This window comes from Mesitornis unicolor, unplaced genomic scaffold (assembly GCF_000695765.1).
Source record: "Mesitornis unicolor isolate BGI_N332 unplaced genomic scaffold, ASM69576v1 scaffold14478, whole genome shotgun sequence".
NCBI lineage: Eukaryota > Metazoa > Chordata > Aves > Mesitornithiformes > Mesitornithidae > Mesitornis > Mesitornis unicolor.
In genome coordinates, this window is record NW_010203959.1 from 22,451 (window position 1) to 43,729 (window position 21,279).

Sequence of the window (21,279 nt, forward strand, 5' to 3'; positions counted from 1 at the left end):
GAAGCACAAAGAAATTGTAGGAATAGGACCAACAGGTTGTGTTCTGGGTGTTGTGAGGAGCAGGGAAGAGCATCCAGCTGGGGCTTAAGGTGCCGGGGAGACTCACCAAGCTGAAGTCTGGATGCCAGCCCCGTGATGCAGTGGTGGCCAGGAGCAGAGGCCCTGTGAGGGTCAGGGTGGGCAGCAGTGCCATAGGGAAGAGCACATTGCTGGGAGGACAGGAGCAGCGGAGGAGGAGAAACAGGCGGCTGGGAAGAGCCACATGCTGGGAAGATGGTGTGAGCGTAGCAGGACTTGGCAATGGAAAGGCAAGCTTGCCCCCTCCGTAGGCTTGCACTACTTGGATTGATCCTGGCTCAGTCTGATCCCAGGCTGGAAATTAAATCTTGGACAGAAATTGTGTGTGTTTTTAACTTTGAAAGTGGAGCATTTTTTGCAAAAGGTGGGAATGCTGAAGTGCTGAAGATTGCTCACCCATCACTGTAGGACCCAAGTGCGGCTTTCTGCCTCATCTCTGTTTTCCTGGGCCTTCCACTTCTTCACTGGAAGCTCCATTCCTACGTGCCATAGGCAAGTGCCTCCTGAAAGCGCCATTACCCAATTGATCCTCCAGTACAGTAGTTAGGCGTCATGACTGCTCATAAAAACAACCATTTTGGGGTGACTACTGCCCAATCTGAGAGCTGCAGCTGCTCCCAACTTTAAACAGCACTGGAGGGAGCAGCTTCCTGAGGCTGCTAGCCAGACTGGTACCTAATTTTGATTGAATGTCAACAAGTTTACATAGTGTAAAACCATCCCCATCTCTTTGCACTCGCTGACCGGCTGGTTCTGACGGCCTGCACCCATTTTGGTTCCCTGCTTCTGTGCACGGCGTTTCGTTCTGGCCACCCAAGACCCATCCAGATCAGGTCCTGGTGGAGCTGGCAGAGCTGCCTCCAGTCGCTATGCTCTTTTCTGTGACTTCACACATGATAAGTAACCCCGTCAAGTTAATTTTCCTTTTGATGCTGCCATTTGAGTTCACTTTGTGCTCTCCCAGCATTGCATTTTCTGATGGACTTTCTACAAGTACAGTTTAAACAGACGAGAAGGGAGAAGCAGGGGTGCTTTCCGCACCCAGCGTTACAACATATTGCAGTGAAGTTGGTTCTTGGAACATCGCAGCCCCCTAAAACGTCGAATAAATCCTTAAACTATTCATCACACTGTTTTTGGGGTGGCAGTTTAGTCTTTCAACACTCTGCAAGTTTCTTTCCCCAGCAGTAATTTTGCTGGTGAAGAAATACAGCTCAGGGCACTCCACAGAGGCCTCAGAATTCCTGTTTTGTTTTCATTACCAAAAAAATGCTTCACTACATTAAAGAGCAGCCCATTAAAACTTTGTACCCTGTCTTCCCTGCACCCTGTTGCAGTTGGCAAACCTTCCCCCGTACACATTGCAGAGCTGAACAGCAGCCATCGCCTTCCTTTTACAGACTTCACAGAGAAAGGGCAGCGAAGGGTAGGAGGTTTAAGCCACAGCCCAGCTTGTTTAGGTGTAAGATCTCCAAACTTTCGATAGCCATGCAAATTTACTCAATAAATACACCATACTGAATCTGTGTTTCTTCTGCTTTCAGGCTAACCCAGCACAGCAGAGTGCCTCATGTGCATGTCTAAGAAACTAAATTAACTGTCTGGTTCCTGGAATAAAATTTAACACTGTACAAAGCAATATATTTAACCATTTCAGGCAAACAGCTCTAAAATAACAATAAAAAAGAATATAATGAGTTACTGGAGGCTTACTGAACCTTGGGATTGTAGAAATTAAATGTTTCAGAGTGAACTGGGTGGTGTTTTCTGATACCGTTGAAGAGCTAGAAGTTGAAGTAAAACAGAAAATGTATTATAATTAGCGTTTAGGGGTTATTCTCTTCAGTAACTCAGACTAGCTGAATGCTGACATGGATACAAGAGCAGGCAGCAAATCCTGGAGCTCACTTAAGAGAAAGGTTTTTAGCTGAATTCAGTGGGGACTTGCTAAGTCCACTTTTATTTAATATCTCGAGACATTTAATTTAGAAATAAACAGCACGTTAATTAAATTTGCAACTAAATTAGCAAGTTAGAAGATCAGACCGAGGTGCAGCTGTGGAGAGCAAAATCTCACCATGTTGCATGAATCCGCAGCCCAAAGCGAGCGGCGCAGGGTGCAGACAGAAGCACCAGCACTGCAGGCAGCGGTGGGGTGGGGGGGCAAACCTGTCCCTTCCCACCGCCGGGGTGGGCGCACACCTTCCCCAGCCAGGCTCCTCTCTTGGGTTGGGGTGGTGATGCTGGAAGGAGGGAGGCTGCGGCGTTCACCAGCGGTGCTGGCCATCGCCTTTGACAGGGTTTGACGAGCTCCTTCTCCACGACAGGGGAAAGCCCTGCCCTGGTCACAGCAAGGGACATTGGGAGATTGCAGGACTGAGCCGAAGGGACGGCTCGGCAGTGAAATCCAGCGGGCTGCGGGTTAGCCTCTGTGGGAAATGGAGGAGTCCTCTGTGGCAGGGTTATTTAAGACTTGACTTTGAAACACGAGACACTCTGCAGTTGGGAACAATGCTGCACTGTCAGAGAGATGGACTCAATTACTTAATAGGTCGTTGCTGTCTGTGTCTCCTGCGATTTTCCTTTCGAGAACATATATTCAGCTGGGTTATTTCTCATGGGAAGACAAAGCGTTGTGAGAGAAGCCAGGCGTTTGGAGGGAAGAGGCGGGAGGAACTGCAGCCAGGCAGATGCCTGGTTTGCTTTCTGCTGATCATGCTGCTCAGGATGTGGAGAAAACCAGAGCAATGTAGCTGATGTGGTATTTTGAACCTGTAACCAGCTGATCCTCCTGTCTCGTAGGTCTCGCTTCCTTTTCTTTGCTCATGAAAGATTTGCCACGTTGCTTTCTTCTGCCAGGCTGTGATCCCCAGGACTACTGCTCGTGGGACTGTGCTCCAACGGGCAGCACTGCAGATGCTGCACAGGCCATTGATTGCTGTTTTGCCAAAATATTCAACATTGGAAGGCCACTTACCCAGCGCTGACAGGTCCATACAACTCCTGTTGGTGCACGGACAGCCTCTACTCTAGCACGGAAATGCTCTGGTGACGTTTGACCAAAATGGCAGTCAAGCTGGGGGAAAGGCTCATGGCCAGGAAGCCCTGAGCCAGTAACACGGGTTGTCACCAGAACCACTCTGCCAGCCGTGGGGTGAGCGTTTCATATGCACGGCCCTTGTCGGGGTCACGGGCCTAATTCACAGCCTTGATTCAGGACAGCGCGGTCTGAGCCCTAGGGCAGCTGCAGGGCCCTGACTGCAGGTGTGAGCACCTATGTCTGTACGTGCACGCGTGTTTCGTGTGTGTGAGCGTGCGGGTGCACACTCATGTCTGAGGCATTTATCTTTGCGCACTTGTTTGTTATCGGATTAAGATGCTGTGTTACCTTATGCACATTGAACTGATGCAACTAAATTGGCTGCGTGTTCTTAAGGCCTGAGGGTGCAATGAGGTTTTGTCTCTTTTGCCCATTTCTTTTTCTTTTCTTTTTTCCAGAATAAGTCGTCTGTTTAACGGCACAGAGCCTATTGTCTTGGACAGTTTAAAACAACATTATTTCATTGATCGAGATGGTGAAATTTTCAGATATATATTAAGCTTCCTAAGGACATCTAAACTACTGCTCCCAGATGACTTTAAGGTAAGGAAAAAGCTATAGTCTGCAATCCATTTTTTCCTCCCATTCTGTCTTTGTTTTGGTGCAGATTGGTTTGTGTGCTTGACCTAAACACACTTAACTAAATGTTGCAGTTTATTGTTAGGATTTTTAGTACTTGTGTATTACACTAAGGATGCTATTATTTAATAAATGGACCAATGGTTGTCATGGATACCATAAAAAGTTAAATGATGAAGCTTACGGCTAAATCAGTTTTTCTAAACTAATTGTATTTTCTCACATTTTTAGCTTATTTATCAGGGTAGAACAACAATTAAGAAGCAACATCAGCAGCTAGCACTTACCAGGGTTTAATGCTCAGAATCTGAAAGAAATGTTTTAAATTTGATACTTAGAGGACTTAAATTGTATAAATCTTTTTTTTTGTTGGTATAAAAAAGAAACACCCTTAAACAAGCCCATGAGGATTTGTGTTAGATATAACTGATGCAGATACTTTGATTTCAGGAGGTAATCTTTTACACAATCTATGAATGTCAAAATGTTCTTGGGAAATGGAATTTACTGAGGGCTTTTTAAGGAGCAATACGTGTCTATGAAATAATGGCGCTGGTTGTTGCTTTGCAAACCCTGAGTGTTTAAATGCTCTTCTCCTAGCCTTGTTTATTTGGCTTTGCAACGTTGTTATCTTTATGTTTGGAAATTAGAAGACAAAAGTGTCCAAACTATAGATGACAAGATTCAACAAAAGCACTAACTCCAGGAGGAAATAATGAGTAAGTTGGGATGGCAATGGAATTTGCTTAGAGTTAGAGGACATGGAGCATTATTGCTGGAAAGGAAAGTTCTTGCACTGTGCAGTAAGGTTGCATTTGCATGTTGGACTAGGTAGGCAAGATAATTTAGGCAGTCATGACTGAGTCAGTCGAGATTTGTGGTTGCTGTGGAGGTTTTAGCTTTGGAGTATAGCTGATCCTCATGCTGTGAGCCGCCCCTCAGCCATTCTTCCCTAAGTTATGAGTGTAATCATATTTGGCACGGTAGCATTTACAGTTAATGTTGAGCAGATGCTCTGTGTGATGGGTCCCCACATCTAGTCCCAAGGCAGGGAGAAGGTTTGGCATTCACAGGTGGCTTTGGAGGTCCAACTCGGAAGGGCTGTCCTGAGCACTGGTCTTTCTGGGGAGCAGCTGGCAGGTCAGGGAAGCTGGTCCTGCATGTTGAGGTGCCATGAAGCACAGTGAGAGCCAGAGCACTGAGGGGTGGATGTGAGAAAAGCTTTTTACAGAGAAATGAAAGAAAATGCACAGGTAGAAGTGAAACTAAAGACCAGACCAGTTCTGTGGATTTTAAGATGGATCAAGTAAAGGGGGGTGGATGGAGAAGTGGTACAGGTGGAATGACAGTGATGCTTTAGCAGCAGCATTTTGGGCGGTCTGCTGGGACAAGAAGGCACAAGAAGTGAGGGCAGAAGAGATGTAGTTTGAGCTCAACTGTAGTTTTGGCCTCAACTGGCATCCAGATTTCAGAGGTTCTGCGAAACAAAACCGGCAGGATTTGGTAAGAGCCTGGAGGTGAGAGTGCCGGTGGCTGCCAAGGACTTGTCTGCGCAGCGAGCCCTGGCAGGGCTGGGAGAGACTCGGGAGAGCCGGCGCTGTGCCCGGGCTCAGGCCGTTGTTCCATTGTTCTTTGCATAGGGTTAACTGTATTTTATTTAGTTCCTCCCTGGGAGAGCTTTAGAGCAAACCCCAGGCTAATGAGGGCTCAAGAACAAAGCAAAGTATTGCTAGGTAGGGAGTAACTAAATAAAAATGCATAGAAGAATGCGCTGCAAAGCTATATTAAAACTGCATTGTAAACGGATTTGACTTCACAGAAGTCGTGTAATTTTGCCAGCGTGATTAAAGTGACAGAAGACAATAATCAAAGGCAGCAAATGGAATCACTCAGTGTTTCTAAATGCAAAACTCTATTTAAGGTATAAAACCTGACAGGTTTTCCAGTGAGACTTGCATTAAATGTTCTTTATGTCAAACAAAGCATTATCAAGTGTTTTGAATATTTATTAGTTTTTACCCCTTAATTTAATCAAGCAGTTTAGTAGCCTCAAGGTTTAGCCAAGTTGCTTTTCAACTTGAATTGCTGCTCAGACGGTTATTTTGGAAAGTTTGGAATGTTAGTACCGCACCAGCATTATTGTGTTTGCTATTTAAGTGTTGTTTTCAGACTAAGTTAACACTGAAATGCAGAGAAAGTGGGGTATGTGTTCCTAGGCTAGTGATTCTTTATTATCAAGTCTGACTGGTGTGTTTACAGTGAATATTAATTACACTTCCAACTACTAATAAGCCAGAACTTGAAAGTGTTTAGTATCTGACAGGTCTCCCTGCTGAAAGCAACACTCTAATAGTTCATAAATTTTTCCTGGGTTTGGGGGATTTTAAGCCACATAAAGTACACTGAGAAATTATCGTGAGGTGTTTGGCTCAGTTCTTCTTTGCAGCCGCCCCTGCTGAGCGAGGCAATGGTGATGGCGAGCAGCCCGAAGCTGCCTACAGCTCCCTCTTCCTGCACCAGTTCAGAGTCCCGCATGCGGGACGACGACACCTTGAGCAACAAGTGTCCTCAAAACAAACCAGGACCCATTGGATCTCCTTAATTGAGACTCATTCCCTGCTTAGGGATCTTCAAAATCGACATAGGCAATTTGGGTATCATTACTCTGTCTTAAGGAGGGAAGGAGCATAAATGCACAGGACATCTGAGTTTTGTATGGATTATAGAGGGCACCTGTACCATTGGAACCACAAGGCTGGCTTGTTTATTTATTAAAATAATTTTAAAATTAATGTGCTTACATCTAATTTTAAGTGCTCTCAAACTAACCTTAGCAAATGGGGCAGTTGTCCTAGAAGTGAGCAACTTTCTCTCATAGCCAGGAGTCAGATCTTCACAGCACTAAAATATAAAAGAAACATTGAGTCAGGATGACAGTTTGTTGTTTCATGTAATTGAAATAAAAAATGAGTAAAAAATGGGCAGAAAAAGCCACTTCAGCCTGTTCAGGAGTCAACATTAGGCACAAAAATGAAGGACCTCTATAGTACTGTGAGAACAGCATCAGGTTCATGGGAGACACAGTTTAATGGTTTCTGTTGGCTGTCTCTGCCTGTAGTTAGCACATCCTTACTAACCCAGTGGCACTGATGTGAAGCAGCAGCACTGCTGGCCTTGCAGTCATGCTTCCCCTCTCCTCCCGAGGACCACATCACCCCTGTCAGAGGTGACTGCAGAACTTAGCCAACATGAAATCCCCCAGAAAAAAGCTTTTCTACCAGTCGTGCCTCTTTTGGGTAGGTCTAGGAAGATTCACGTCTGCATGTCCCTTTGGTAACTTATCAAAACGAGCAGCATGGAAATGTTTTCTTGCAGCTCCTATTGCATCTCTCTGACAAGGTCCCTTTTGAGTAAAATTCTTCTACTTGACGTTTCACGTTAAACTTCTGCAAACCATCAGGGTAGGATTTTATATCTACAGTGCAAGGGTGGAAATACCTCTGTCAGTATTACCTAGGCATCCTGAGTATCCTGCATAGACAATCCAGAGCTGAGCATTGCCTCCAGTCTGGTTGCAGCTGCACAGTGCTCCAAACAGCATATGAAACCTGAATGAGAAGATCGGGTATTTAGTGGTGTGTCCAAGTCTGTTACCCTGCCCAAGCACAGGCTTTGGAGAGCTGGACTCCCACGCTGTGAGCCATTCAGCATTTGTTTCTGGTTTTGCAAAATCCTCTTCCCTCCCTAAATACTCTCTCAAATTCCACAGTGATGCCACAGTCACTCAGTGCAGAAACGCCAGATGTGCCAGTACAGGGGCCAGAGTGGGTCAGGGCGGTGGGGCAGGCTGTGCCGGTGGGGGCAGTACCTTGAGTGGGTTCACAGAAGATGTCCTGTCCCAGCGCTGTCACTGGTGGACATCCATGAATTTTCTCTTGCCATTGCTAGCAGAAGACACTTTTAATTCCCCTCTACCTGTTACAGCGCAACAAATTCCCTGTATTGCCACTGCCTGATAATAGGGAGGTGCCCAGGCTCCCTAGTGCTGCACATGCACGTTGCCTCTTTGCACCAGCACACCTCAGATTTCCAGCTTCGGTTAAAAACCCCTCCCTTAAGGGTGCAAAACCCTTTCCAGTATATTTGTGCTCAACCCAAGTGTGGAGTGGACATGGAGATTAGAGTCTTATTTTAAAAACTAACTCAAGCACCGTGGCTTAACCCAGGTGGATTCTGACTGGGTGCAGCCCGTGAAGCACACGATGCTCCAGCACAGCTCTGGTTTCCGCACAGCACTGGTTTCTACGCAGCCCTCTGAGGCATGGCCGTATCATTCAGCAGTGGAACCGCTGTTTCATCTGAAAACTGGTTGTCTTATCACAAAATAGTACCAGAATATAAAATTTATCTTGTTTATTTAAGACACTGGTTAGCAGGAGTCACTAAAGAGTTGCGACTGATGCAGTGGGCTAGTAGCAGCTGGCTGTGGGGGTGGCAGAGGTGATGAAATCCTGGTTTTGTGCACTTTATGGCATTATTGTTTTGGCCCGGAGGTGGAGGACCATTGAACACCCGTGATTCAGGATACTGTCAGCCTAGTCCAAAGCCCAGTGAAGTCAGTCGAAAAGACTGTCCTGAATGTAATGGGCTTTGCATCCAGCCTCAGGAGCACTGTACTCTCTTTACTTTCAGAAGTGAGGGCCTGTTTTTTATATGGCTGTACCACCTCTTCTGGGTTTTACTGTTGAGTTTTCTTAGCACATATTCAATTGGTTGACCTTACAAATAATATGTTATTTTATAGTGACCATGAACACAGATACTCTAAAACTGTTTTTTCAGTACCTATTGAAAACAGTGGGATGCTTTCCATTGCCTTCAGTAAGCACTGGATGCTCCTGTTCACTCTACAGCATGACATTACATTTTTCCTTAGCACTACATGTTTTCCTTTACTCAAACGCAGAGATACGTGGGACCAGCAGATGCCCAGTGAACATTTGGTGTTCACCTTCATACATCCCTGTAATAACCACAGTTAAGTGGTGGACTGTGTTGCTCCAGTGTCCCACATGAAGATGTCAGAAAGTTTGGGGCAGGGATTGTTTTTTAATTTAAACCACTAATCTCCATAGGCTTAAACCAACCCCATGCCCAGTAACCAGGGAGCTTCATCAGTGGACAGAGAAAAGCAGTAATGGGTCAGCAGAGTGCTGATTTGGGGGGCAGTGGAGAGGAAGGAATACCTTCCATCAGGGCATGAGGCTTCTTCCTGTTGTTTTTGATCTTCCAACTCCTCCCCCAAGTGTGTTTGTAGCCTTCATTTCCTCCCACTTGCTCTTATCACTCTTCTCTCTCTTTCTATGGTCCTTTTATCCTCCCTTAGTGTTGTGCATATTGTCCCAGCCTTAACAGACATCAAAGAGATGTAAAAGGTTGGATGTCCCTTTTGTAACGTGATAACCTTGCCATGTCACTGTGAATATTCATACATCTCCAGGCTGCAGGCAGCCCTGGGGTGAAGGAGCACCTCTCCACTACGGCAGTGGGTCTGTGGTGCCAAATTTGAACACAGCTGACTGCTTTGGTTCAGTAATATCCTGCAGCAGCAGATTTTACAGGTTAATTCCAAGCCACTATGAAGAGTCGCACCTTTTTGTGCTGCATGTTCATTGGCCTTTGATTTCCACTCTTCCCTGAGTTGTGCAGCAGCAGTGCTGCCGTTATTTTTCAGGTAATTTTGATGCCCATTTCTTGATTACTTCTTGTCATGCCCTTCTTTTCAGCCTCAATGATCCCAGTCATTTCAGAACTCTTGTGATTTTTCATTTCATTTCAATGCAGTGGTGAAGACCTGGGCCTGTAAGTCCAGGTGCTGACCTGCAGCCTACTCCAAAAGTCACATAGCACTCCAGCATTTCCTTCTGTAAACAGGCCTGAGAGCCAGGAAAGCAAATGGCAGGTCTTTGGAGAGAGGAGCTGGGGCTGTGCTTGTATTGCTTCTCTTCCTTTCAGAAGGCTGAAGGAGGTGGCAGGGGTGGTGTAAGCAAACTGGGACTCGGTGGTTCCCTCTCCCTTTCTTCTCTGGCTTGGTCTGGGGGGCACGGCTGCCTCCTCACGTCTGGGGGCTGCTGATGCCCTTTGCCTCAATACACTCATGCGTTTAAGCAGAGTTGGGAAGATCAGTTGAAATCTGGTGAAAAGTTATTAATAAGGATGTGCAGAAGACATTTCAATCAGTTAACTGGGAATTGGGTCAAATTTGAATGGCCCAAAGCCCAGGTGAGGATAAGTGACCGGGAAGAGCTGTTTCTTTTTGGTTGTTGGAGTGCACAGCTGAGCACCCAGCCAACAGGATGGTCTCTACCTCCATACAATGTACCAGGCTCCAAAGTATGCTTTAAAGACATGAATAATTACGAAATGCAGAGAGCAGCTGAGCTGCTGCAGCTGAATTTCAGACTCGGCAAAGACAGGTGGTGAAGCTGAACTGACATCTCTGTCTTGTAACGTGTGTGAGAGGTGACAGCGAAGCCCGAGATCTTCTGTTGTAAGATCAGCAGTGAGTATCTGAGGCCAGGAGGGAAGATCAGGGCTCAGGATGTCTCCTCTTACATCAGCAGGCTTTGCTATTGCAGCCAGTTATTTTGGTTTCTTAATCCATAAGTCAATCCTTCTGGCATTGAGCTTGTGGGATAATAAATGAAGGAATAATTAAGTGCAATGGGAACTTCATGGTCAGCTCAAATAGATTCAGCACTAGCACAGTGTGGTTTTCTGTGTAGGTGTAAGACGAAGACAAAGTCTGTGGATACCTGTTGCCTTTGCACTCTTGCTGACAATACATAAGTCTAAGTAGGTCAAACAGGAACAATACTCATTTTTAAAGAGAACTATAAGCATTTCTAGTTTCTCTCTCTCCTTCTCTTTTTTTTTTTCCCCAGGACTTTAATCTTTTATATGAAGAAGCAAAGTATTACCAGCTGCAGCCAATGATTAAGGAACTTGAGCGATGGAAACAAGAGAAAGAACAAAGGAAACATTTCCAGCCTTGTGACTGCTTGGTCGTAAGAGTGACTCCAGATCTGGGGGAAAGAATTGCGTTGAGCGGGGAGAAAGCTTTAATAGAAGAGATCTTCCCGGAGACCGGGGATGTCATGTGCAACTCCGTCAACGCAGGCTGGAACCAGGACCCTACCCATGTTATTAGGTTTCCTTTGAACGGATACTGTCGGTTGAATTCAGTGCAGGTAATGGCCTTTTGGTGCTGGCTCATCTTTTTGCCAGGGTGGTTTTTTATTTCTTCTTGTTCAATTCTATGCAAATTATTTGCTTCTGCCCAATTACCTTCAGTGCTTATACTGCAAGGAGACATTTTCTGCCTGGTGAGATCACAGTCTTTCAGGTTTTTCCTAAGTCTAAGCAGAAAAATAGATTTAGATTTTGTGTATGTTAGTGCCATGCTGGTCTCATAATGGTGTTATACTGATAAATGCTAATTTTTTCATCAATGTATAGCCTGCGGCAGTTTTTTTTTCCTCCGAAGTGCCCTCAGGAAGAAAGAGAGAGTTCCAAAAACTACAAAAAAAAATCTCCACACCATTTTATAGAAAATGCAACAATGTGTAAATGCATAATTTATGTCTCACTCATAATTAAATGATGGTGCCTGCGGGATGGACTTAAAAAAATTGATCTCTGCACTTTTTTTTTTTTCAAAAGGATGTTCTATAAAAATTGCCCACAGTATTTTAAACAAAATGTATTTCATTTTATACTCAGAGTTTTGACATTAGGTTTAAAATTAAACATATGAAACAAAAGAAGATAACTGGACAGATAGGTGGATGGTAGCGGAAATAAATATGTGGCTTGTGTTTAGGCAGCAGCCTTATGGGCAAGAAGTGCCATTTCACAAGGGATCACTGCCACTGCGGCCAACGCTTTGGTGTTGTAGCTGTCCTTGGGCTGTGGAGAGGGAACGGTGTTGATGATGCTGTTAACTTGGGCCTTAATTAACAAGGGCAAACCAGAGCTCTTGGTTTTTGCATGCACGCCTGTAAAATATGCTGGAAAGAATTCTTGTGTTACGGACAGTGAAATCAACCTACAGGGAATATTTCCACAGTCGCTGTCCCCTGCAGATGGCCTGTGGCTGCAGATGTCACTTGGGCCATGGGAAATGCCTCAGTGGTCTCAGAAGCCTTCCCTGTGGGCCAGCACCCACAGGAGTGCTGGTCATGGGCCAGGCAGGCTGGGGAGGGAGGTGTGACGGCAAGGGAGGGCAAGAACCCAGAGCCTTGCTTACTGGCCTGGTCACCACACAGCATGCTCAGGCACCTCCATCTCCCAAGCTGCCGGTTGACAACATTTTTGGGAGACCTGCAGTTACCAGGATTTGTAAAGGTGAATGGAGGTGTTTTAACAACCTGCATTTGACAACCTGCATTCCCTCCTTGGGGCAGCGTTACCTTCTGCACCGTGCACCAACGGGCACCTTTGTCTTAAACCATCCTAAACCCAGCTATTGCTGGTGACTTTTGGTTCAAGACTCCCAAGTGTTTCATGTGGTTGAACTTTAACAGTCCAATGCTTGAGGTTAATTTTGCACTGTCCGTAGCAATTTCACATTTGGCAAGGTTTAGAGTGGGCTGCCGCAAAAAGAGAGGGCTGGAAGTGGGTGGGAGGCAGTGCTGAGTACATCACTGTGCTGAGCAGGGAAGGGAGCAGCTGCAGTTAACCAAGGTCAGTGCATGGGGAAGTGTCTGTGTCTCAGCCACACCGTCCGTCGACACCGTTAGATGCATGCAAGAAATCAGAATAACTGAAAAAATAAAGGATCCCTGCGAGCCACTGATGGGCTCAGCACTGCAGGCGCTCAAAGCGCTAGACACCCACATGGCTTAGCACTTGGCTCTGTTTCATTCATAGTAGCTACTGGTATGAAACGTGTGTTTGTAGCAGAAGTGCAATGCTAATTATTGTCATTATTTGAAAGTGCTTTGAATTCAGTCAAAATTCAGACAGAATCAAAGAGTCTCTTTGCAGGTTCATGTTGTGAAAAAATTTCTGTCAAAGAGTCTACGGTCTAAATAATATTATTAAATTACATAATTCTGCTAAATTACATCATTTTACTATATAATTAGTAGAAAGTGTTTTCAAACACTTTCTGGAAAATGATGCATTTCTGAGACCAAAGGCTGATGAAATCAGCAGCTAATTATCATTGGCTCTGATGGACTCTGGTCAGCACACAGACGCTGCCCTTCTCCTTCCCAGGATTTTTTGGCAACACAATATTATGTCAGAAGTTGGAATTACAGTGAAGTAAATGCACAGACTTACAGGAGATGGGTGAGAAGGGGTAGTGCTTGAAAGAGCAGAATAATCTCCAAAGAATCTCAGAGTGACGCAGTTAACTCTGCCTGCTGTTTGCAGGGATGCATCACTTCTGTCTCCCTGTGCCCTGCTGAACGTATTTGGTAGCACAATTGCAATATTTATAAATTCTTTGGATCACTGGAAAATATTTTCATTAAATGTTTTATGTCGAGAGCTGTGCATATAAAACAAAGAATGTCAACATAAAGTAAGCAGTGGCAGCCAAAAAAATACATTACCTTTTAATTTAATGCCCATTTGTAATTACATATAAATACGGAGTTTTCTTAAGACTGATGCTGTTTTTTCAACTCCTCGCAACAGGTCCTGTTGAGATACACGAGCTTACCTTAGAAAAAATGCTGTGATGCTTGTATATTCTGAACATTGAGTCTTCATAATTAAGACTATTTGTTAGTGTCCTGCAAGATTAAAATGAGATGAAATAAGTGAAAGTATTATGGTTCTATTTGGAAAACCTTCCAACAAAATCAGAATCTGTGTCTTGATGTGCTCGGAATACTGGAAGACAGAATATATTAAATCCTAGCACAAATCCTCTATTTAATGCTGTGTGTGTGTCTCCCTATACCTAGGAGAATCACAGCTGATACTCATTTACTTTTTGGCATATTCTTTTTGGAGATTTGCAGGAAAGTAGGTCTGATTTGATTCAGAGACACTTACTGGTTTTCTTCTCTCTGTATCTTAACTTCAGAAAAAGGAACGTGCATAGAGCCAAATTCACTAAATGGCATTTAAATCTGCTCACGTCCAACACCCCGTTTAGTCTCATGCATGCACCGGCGCATGGAAGCAGCCTTTAGGAGCCTTTCTCCATAGACCTGCGCTCAACCTCATCCAAATAACAGTCAAAACTCTACAGTGTTTAAACATTCTCTGCATTGTTTACAGGATTTGGCCTCTTTTGTTTCTTGCTGAGAAAATTGACGATACCGAGGTTTTTAACACTAGATGATAGCCCGCAGTCGAGTCCTTTGAGCGCGTAGGTAGCAAAAATGAATCACTTTGTTCTGTGTGCGGTGCTCTAAGGTGTAACGTCTGCCTGGACTGTGTGTTTGCAGAGCTGGCTCAGTAAAGAACAGCCCTATGTTAACATGCAGCCTTCCGTGGCAGGCCAAGGGCACCCCCCTGCTTGTTTTGTCTTACAAGCAAATTGATTTTAAAAAGTTTTTTAGCGAAGATTTTGAAGTCACGTCTCTCTCTGAAATCTCACCTGCCAACCTCTGTTCCGCTATCCAGTCGAGTGAAAGAAGCCGCCTTTCGTGTAGCTGGGTTGGCTCTTGTCTTCATCTTGCCAGGTCTAGGAACAGGGATACAGAATACAGTCAAAATACATTCTGCAGCCTTTTTACAGTGTAAAGTAAATGAAAATCAGGGCAAAAGTCAGTGAGATTTGGCAGATGGTGACTTTCTGAGAACGTTAAGTCCCTGTGTCTCAAGGCCAGGCAGAGGCAAGCTGTTTTCCAGCAGGTTCTGCATGGCCTTGGCAACGCTGTGCCAGAGCAGCTTCTTTCCTTCGCCTGTCCTCAGCAGCAGGGTAGCAAGTACAGCATTTTGGTTACCACTAGAAACCCAGACCATGGATTAAGAGACAGCTGGGTAACACAGCTACCTCAAAGGAGGGTTTCCACGGATTAAAACCAGCAAATGCTGCCGGGGTTTGCATTGCACTATGACACCACCTCAGATACAGTTTTGCTTTTGAAATGAGTTATCCTTGATGAAGGCTCCAAAGTGATGTTTCTGGGGATAGCAATGCCAACGTCCAGTCAGAAGCAGCAGTGCACTAAGAGTTGTACCCTGGCCTCACGTGGGTCTGTGTGAGGGCAAGGGCCGAGGTGGGGGGGTCACTGACATAGTTTGCTTGTGCCTTGAAACATAAGCTGAACTTTTAAGTAGTACTGCAGAGAGTGTAACTGCTGAATTGCTTCACAGGGCCAGGAAAACCAAAAAAGGAAGCAAATTCTTCCTATAACATAGACATGTGAAAGCATAAGAGTTGACTCCATCTGAAGTTGGGAATATTGCTCAGACACTTCTCTAGGTTGAGTGATCCAGTTTTTCAATGGCGTAGTCCCCATTGCTGTGGGTGGCAGCGGCTGTCATACGAGGATGCTTCTGTTACCAAGTCCACCAGGTTTAGTTCATCAGCAGGTTCGCTGCCCAGCGCAGTGGGCCTGTGTGGCTGTGGGAGTGGTACCCTGGGCAAGGCTGCTCCCCCTCCATGGCATTTCGCAGCAAACACTGGAACCGCATTTCCAGGCTGCTGCCCTGGGCTCAGGAGAGCCACCAGCAGGAGGGAGGGAGCGAGCACGGCATCTCCTCCAGTGCATCTTGCACTGCAGCTCTGCCAAAGGTGGATCTGGCATCCACGCTCACCTAATGCTGAGAAACGTCTGCGCGTGTCCTGCTCTGCTGGGAAACTGAATATCAACACGCTCACCCATGTGAAAACATGGCCCCTATCACATTGCCAAGATCAGTATATCCTAGGGTAATGTGCTGTGTGACAGTCTCAGAAATTAAAGTTGCCTCTGGGTTCCTTAAATTCATGCATCTAAATTGCACCAACTTTTCTTTAGAACGAGAAAGGGAAAATACATGTTTGGGCAATACAAATTAACCTCTTTCTTGGGCCAAAACGTTTCCTTGTTGTCCATGTCTTGGCTCCACATCCCGTCCCTGCCGTGTGCTGCTAAAAGCAGCGCTCCCTTCCAGCGGGGGAAAAACACAGCTGCGATTTCCGTGAAGATCTGGTGGAAGCATCGCTCAGACTCCTGATACATTTTCATCTGCCAGGGAAGAGCTGAGAAATGTTTTCAGCCCCTTTCTGTAAGACTGTTCATATTACTAAAGAATAATGGGCACTTTTTATAGTGACTTACTTAAACCTGATGTTGCTTTCTATTAGCAGTAAGATAGCATCAATGTCACCACAGTCCAGTATTTTACTATATAATATACTAAGCTGCTCTGCAGAGTGCTTATTTGTTTGATTAATTTGTGTTTTCTACAGAGGTTTGCTGAGAGCGAGACTTTAATCACAGTGTAGTCATTTAAGAATAAGTTATAGAATTATAGCTGAATAATATTCATTCAATGAGGACTCGAAAGACTAAATCCATCATTTAGATCCAGAGCTCCTGAATGTCTTTATCACTAAAATTTGCTAGATGGTAATCTCATTTTTTTTCCCCACGTTGCAGGTGCTCGAAAGATTATTTCAGAAGGGATTTAACGTGGCAGCTTCGTGCGGTGGTGGGGTGGATTCCTCTCAGTTCAGTGAATACGTGCTGTGTCGCGAAGACAGACGACCACAACCTACCCCAACAATCAGAATAAAACAGGAGCCCCTGGACTAGACCCTACCCGTACTCCTTTGTAACCGTAGAAGTGTTTAATAGTCCCTTATGTGAAACACTAAGGATTTGCAAAACAGTATTAGCAAACAGATTTTGACTTTATGTTGCCCATGAGTGGTATTCTGAAACTACCTGTCACATAGCCAGCCATGAAATGCATTTGAAAAACCAGTTGTCCGTTTCTCACGATGAAATTCCTGAGCGTGCTCAGCATACCAGGCCTGCCGGGAACGCGCTTTGGGCTCAGCAGCTGCGGTGGTGAGAAAGGCAAAGCTTCCTGAACAGCCAACCCTGGACTGGACTTCTGCAGAAAGCCCAATCCAAGCAATTGGCTCAGCAGGAGAAGCGGCTCTGACCCTCCCCGTGCCGTGGCGTGGAAGTGGACGCCTCCGAGAAGAAGATGGTACACGAAAACCCGCACTGAGTGTCTCTCCAACTGCCGCACCTCCTCCATATCAACGTGCTTTACACCTCCGTACGTTACGTTACACTGCCGTGATTGTACTCGCTCGTGCTACCAAATGGCTTATTTTTATACAACATTTCCAACTGTGGACAGAATCCAGAATCAGAAAAGGACCAATTTATAGTCAACTGGTGCTCAGTACTAAAAAAACCCACACAAACACAACAAAAAGGTGACCAAAAAAAAAAAATGACAAGGCCCATTATGGCAATATTTGCAAAAGTAGGGATCTGGAAGCACAACATAAAGTGCCACTCACCATCACACAGGGGTCACACCTAATGTGGAGCTGTAGTTCTCTTAAAGCCAGTCTTGTTTTGACTCAGAAACTGTTCAGTTTTTCATCACAAAGTAAGTTCTGCCAGGTGAGTTCTGCCACCCCTTGCTACTCATTCACTAACCTGTTGTAAGCCACATTTAGGAGGAAACGTTAAGAATTTTCGCCAAGCCTACTCTCTATGGGTCTGGAATTTTTGCAAAAAGATATTAAACCCCTCTATTGCCATTGTCCGATGAAAGCAGGCCACCTTTGGTTTAGGTTGCTTTCCCTCTATTATTTTAAACTATTATCAAAATACCGATTCTGTAGCCACCCTGTATCTATCTGTGGAGTTCTCTCTTCAACGAAGCCCGCTGTCTGCAGGAGGTGACTGCTCCTTCCATGCCTCAGCATCGACTGCGACTCGCAGGGCTTCCCAACTCAGGAGACAGCACCGTCTGTGCAGGTGCGAGGTTATAAATAGCGTTCTGCTACATCCTGCTCATTGCTGTTTAGCATGATTGGGGCCTCAGTAACTAATTCCTCTGTCAATCACAATTTAGTTTCTCCCACATTAATTTATAGATCCTGTTGTAGATGATGAATTTTAATTACACTCTTTATTTTAGATGCATAAATACAGCCCTATTCTATAGGGACAGTATTAAATGGTCAACAGTTCTTTAATGCCAAATGATTACAATCAGGCAAAAACAACAAAAAAATCATGTTTAAGACTAATATTTTCAGAAGTGATAAGCTGTACTGACTGTCCAAGGTACAATCTGGGCAGGGGTCTAGTTTTTTGGAAAAGGGCTGGATACCTGTCCGTGGAAAAATCGGACCTCTGCAGGCTTTCTCACCTTGGTTACCCGAGAAATCTCTTCTGGAAATCTCAGCCACTGCGCGTTGGCCTGCTAACCTAGCAGAAGAGTTGAGCAAATCTGTCTACTTTAAAAGAGTTGTAAAGCTATTTTATTTTGTGGTTTTATACTTGTACAACATTCTAAAGTTGCTAGGCATTGCCATATTTGAATATATGGCACAACATTCACCTTTGTATGTAAGATATCTGTAGAATTGTATATTATACATTTAATATTGTAAAGAACTTAACGTATAATTGTCATGTATTTGTGTATGCACATTTCTAATACAGTACTTCATGCAATAAACATTTCTGTAAAGTAAATGATCAAAAATAAGCAAGTAGGGTGGAACACTCACTGTATCTCCCACGTTGTTTGAAAGAGGTGAGAATTTTTGATTGCGTCTCCTCCGGCCTTTTGCTCCATTCAGCTTGTTGTAGCCATGTCTTACAAAAAGAAAGAAAAAAAAGTGTTTTATTTATTACTTTCATACATTGAGTTCACTTTAAGTTCAAAGTATCCTTAAATAATCTGTTTAGCTTCTTGTTTTTATCCTATATACATTTTTGCCTTGCTCTCTTGAGCAGGGAGTTAGCACTAGCAGCCGCTGAGCGCTTTGAGGGCGCCTCCTCTCCCTTCCTCACCTCTCAGCCAGGGCAGAAAGGTGAACGCCCCCGTTTACACTGAAACCCAGGGGCCCCCTTCTGCTGCTCGTACCCAGGGCAGGGCTCTCCCGAGGGCTGTCCCCAAGCAGGACCAGCTGCCGAGCGCTGCCGAGCACCTCCGGCTCTCACAAGCTGGGAAGCGGGACGATGCTTTTAGACGGTCATAGCACACCCTTGGAGGCAATTGTGGTTGGTTGGTTTGTTTTTCTTCAGTTTGGTGTTTACCGTATTGTTTTATAGCTCAATAAAGCCGCTCCAGCATTTCAGGCAGCTTGCTGAGGTGGCACTGTAAAGGCTCCCAGGCTGCACCAGCCGAGTGAAGTGTGAGCTCGAGATGGAAAGTTTGAGCCATGACATCACAACATCGACTGCAAAATAGCACTGAGGCAAGGAGGACATGTGGAAACAATCACTTTGTTAGAAGAAATATGCCTTTAAAAAAAAAAGTTAAGCTAGGACATGTTCTTTTAGTTAGGAACTTCAGGTCACTTATTTAACGTTTATTACAGTTTCATTTATATCTTTTTTACTTATTTCCCTGTATTTTTAGGCAGCAATATCAGCAAAACCCAATTTGAATTTTTACTTCAGGCCTTAAACCATAGCAACGTAACTTAATTAAGAACATTGCTCAGCATCGCTAAAACGGGTTTTAAATTATCATGGAAACTCCGGTAAAGCTGCGGTGCGCAGCCAGCAAATGTTTGTACGATGAAGGCCAAGAAGCAAGCGTAGCCTGGGCTGTCACCTCATTCGATTGGACAACATTGCTCTGATTCTCTCTCACTGAGCACTGAAACTGTGGCCTGAAGAACCCGAGTCCTGGCCAGCGCTTGGTGTGCGAGCCCATGGCAGCGCCGCGCTGCCCGGCCTGGGACGGGACGGGAGGCAGAAACGTTCTGCTGAGCTCCCCGCGCCGGTCGCCTCTGAGACAGCAACCGATGAGTGCGTTCATTCACTGTATTAATAGCATCGAGGTTTGTTGACAATTTTATTAGATGTTTGACAAAGGATAAGAATCAGCACAACAAAACATTGAAGTATTTGGTTTTCATATTTCTTTGTGGGTATTCTGTTAATATTTTAATGCAAAATGTTTCTGAACAGTGCTTAAGAACTACAAGACAATGTGAAATTCATGTTTGATAAATTAATACTGTATGTCACTCGATGTGTTACTTTAGTAAATTGTTTTATTTCTTTACAAAATAAGTACAAATAAGGGAGTATGTTTTCACACAAATTGGGGGTATTTACGCGTATGTACAGAAATCATCAAAATAACGTAATTCTAATAAACACAAGGCCTTTATAAACAATATGTACAAATTATCGATACATTTAAAACATAATTTTACACTTCCTGGCCTTAAATACCTTATGAATAATCTTTTGGCTAAATAGCAGCAGTATAAATTTTCTTCTGCTTTTCATAAACCTTAAAAAATAATTAAAACTTTTGTTTTTAAAACTATTGGACAAATAGTTCTATTTGTGCTTTCGCTATGGTTTCCCATCCAAAAAAAAAAAAGTATTGCCTCAAAAAAGTGGCAAGCATAACAAAGTAAAAATTGAGAAGATAAATAAGCAAACGCCTCCCTTCCACGGTTACTGGTAATACTGCTGTGTTTGACGTACAACTGGTGCCCACCTGCCTGCGCCCGTTCCTTTCCTGCACCCATTTAAAAGACTCACACGAACTTTGCTCGGCTGCAGTGTGGGCCCCTTAAATTCCAATTCAGCAAAGCATTTTAAAAGCATTCATCCCATCTTTAAGCACTTAAACCTACTCGTTATGCTTAAAGCCATGCACTTGTTCATGAGCCTCTTCGGACCAGAGTCCGCGGGTCCAATCGTCCAAGGCCAAGGCCTCCCCCATCCCTGCAGCACGGCACCACCCACCCGGCAGCTCTGGGCTGCAGGGCTCGCTCGCCCCCTCCTCGTGATTCTCCACGAGCGGATCCGGCCCCCAAAACCTCCTTTACAGTGACTTTTAAAACCCATATAGAATACTCTCAAATCTTCACTGAACAATACTCTCTTTTAAAACCACCATTAAACCATACTCTTTGCAATAAATAAATTAAAGTATTTTTCGAAAATAAAACCCAACTTTGATTCATGTTACTAACCAGCTGCTACAAATGTGCAAAAGGTTGAAAACTTAGCAAACAACTGGAAGCCAGTCAAGGTAACTCAGCTGGAACCCAAGCGCACAGATTTCATACACTTAGGATTTGGTTCAGCAAATGGCTCAGGAAATGAGCTGTGCAGTAAAAGCAAAAATCCTAAATTTATAAAATTTGTGAGAGTGTGCAGTGGCTATTCTCTTAGCTGTGCAAAAATCTGCAATTACAACTAGTCTAAAATAACAACAGGTATCACCGTGATTAGTCAGTGGAAACGGTGCCGGTCAAACTGAAAAGAAAACAAACCCAGCACCGCGAGCGAGCGCACAGGTTAACACCACGGTGAGGCCCCAGCCCCGTGAAC

The 21,279-nt window shown here is 44.5% G+C and overlaps 1 protein-coding gene across 1 annotated transcript in view; it reads left to right on the forward strand.

Moving 5' to 3' along the window:
- The window catches only part of KCTD15 (potassium channel tetramerization domain containing 15), a 36,493-nt gene extending 19,636 nt beyond the window's left edge, over positions 1-16,857 (forward strand). The window contains exons 3-5 of the mRNA XM_010190914.1: positions 3,577-3,721; positions 10,702-11,007; positions 16,372-16,857. Coding sequence (XP_010189216.1) covers positions 3,577-3,721; positions 10,702-11,007; positions 16,372-16,527 — 607 coding nt within the window. The 3' untranslated portion in view covers positions 16,528-16,857. The remainder of the gene's footprint in view (positions 1-3,576; positions 3,722-10,701; positions 11,008-16,371) is intronic.
- The last annotated feature ends 4,422 nt before the right edge of the window (positions 16,858-21,279 follow it).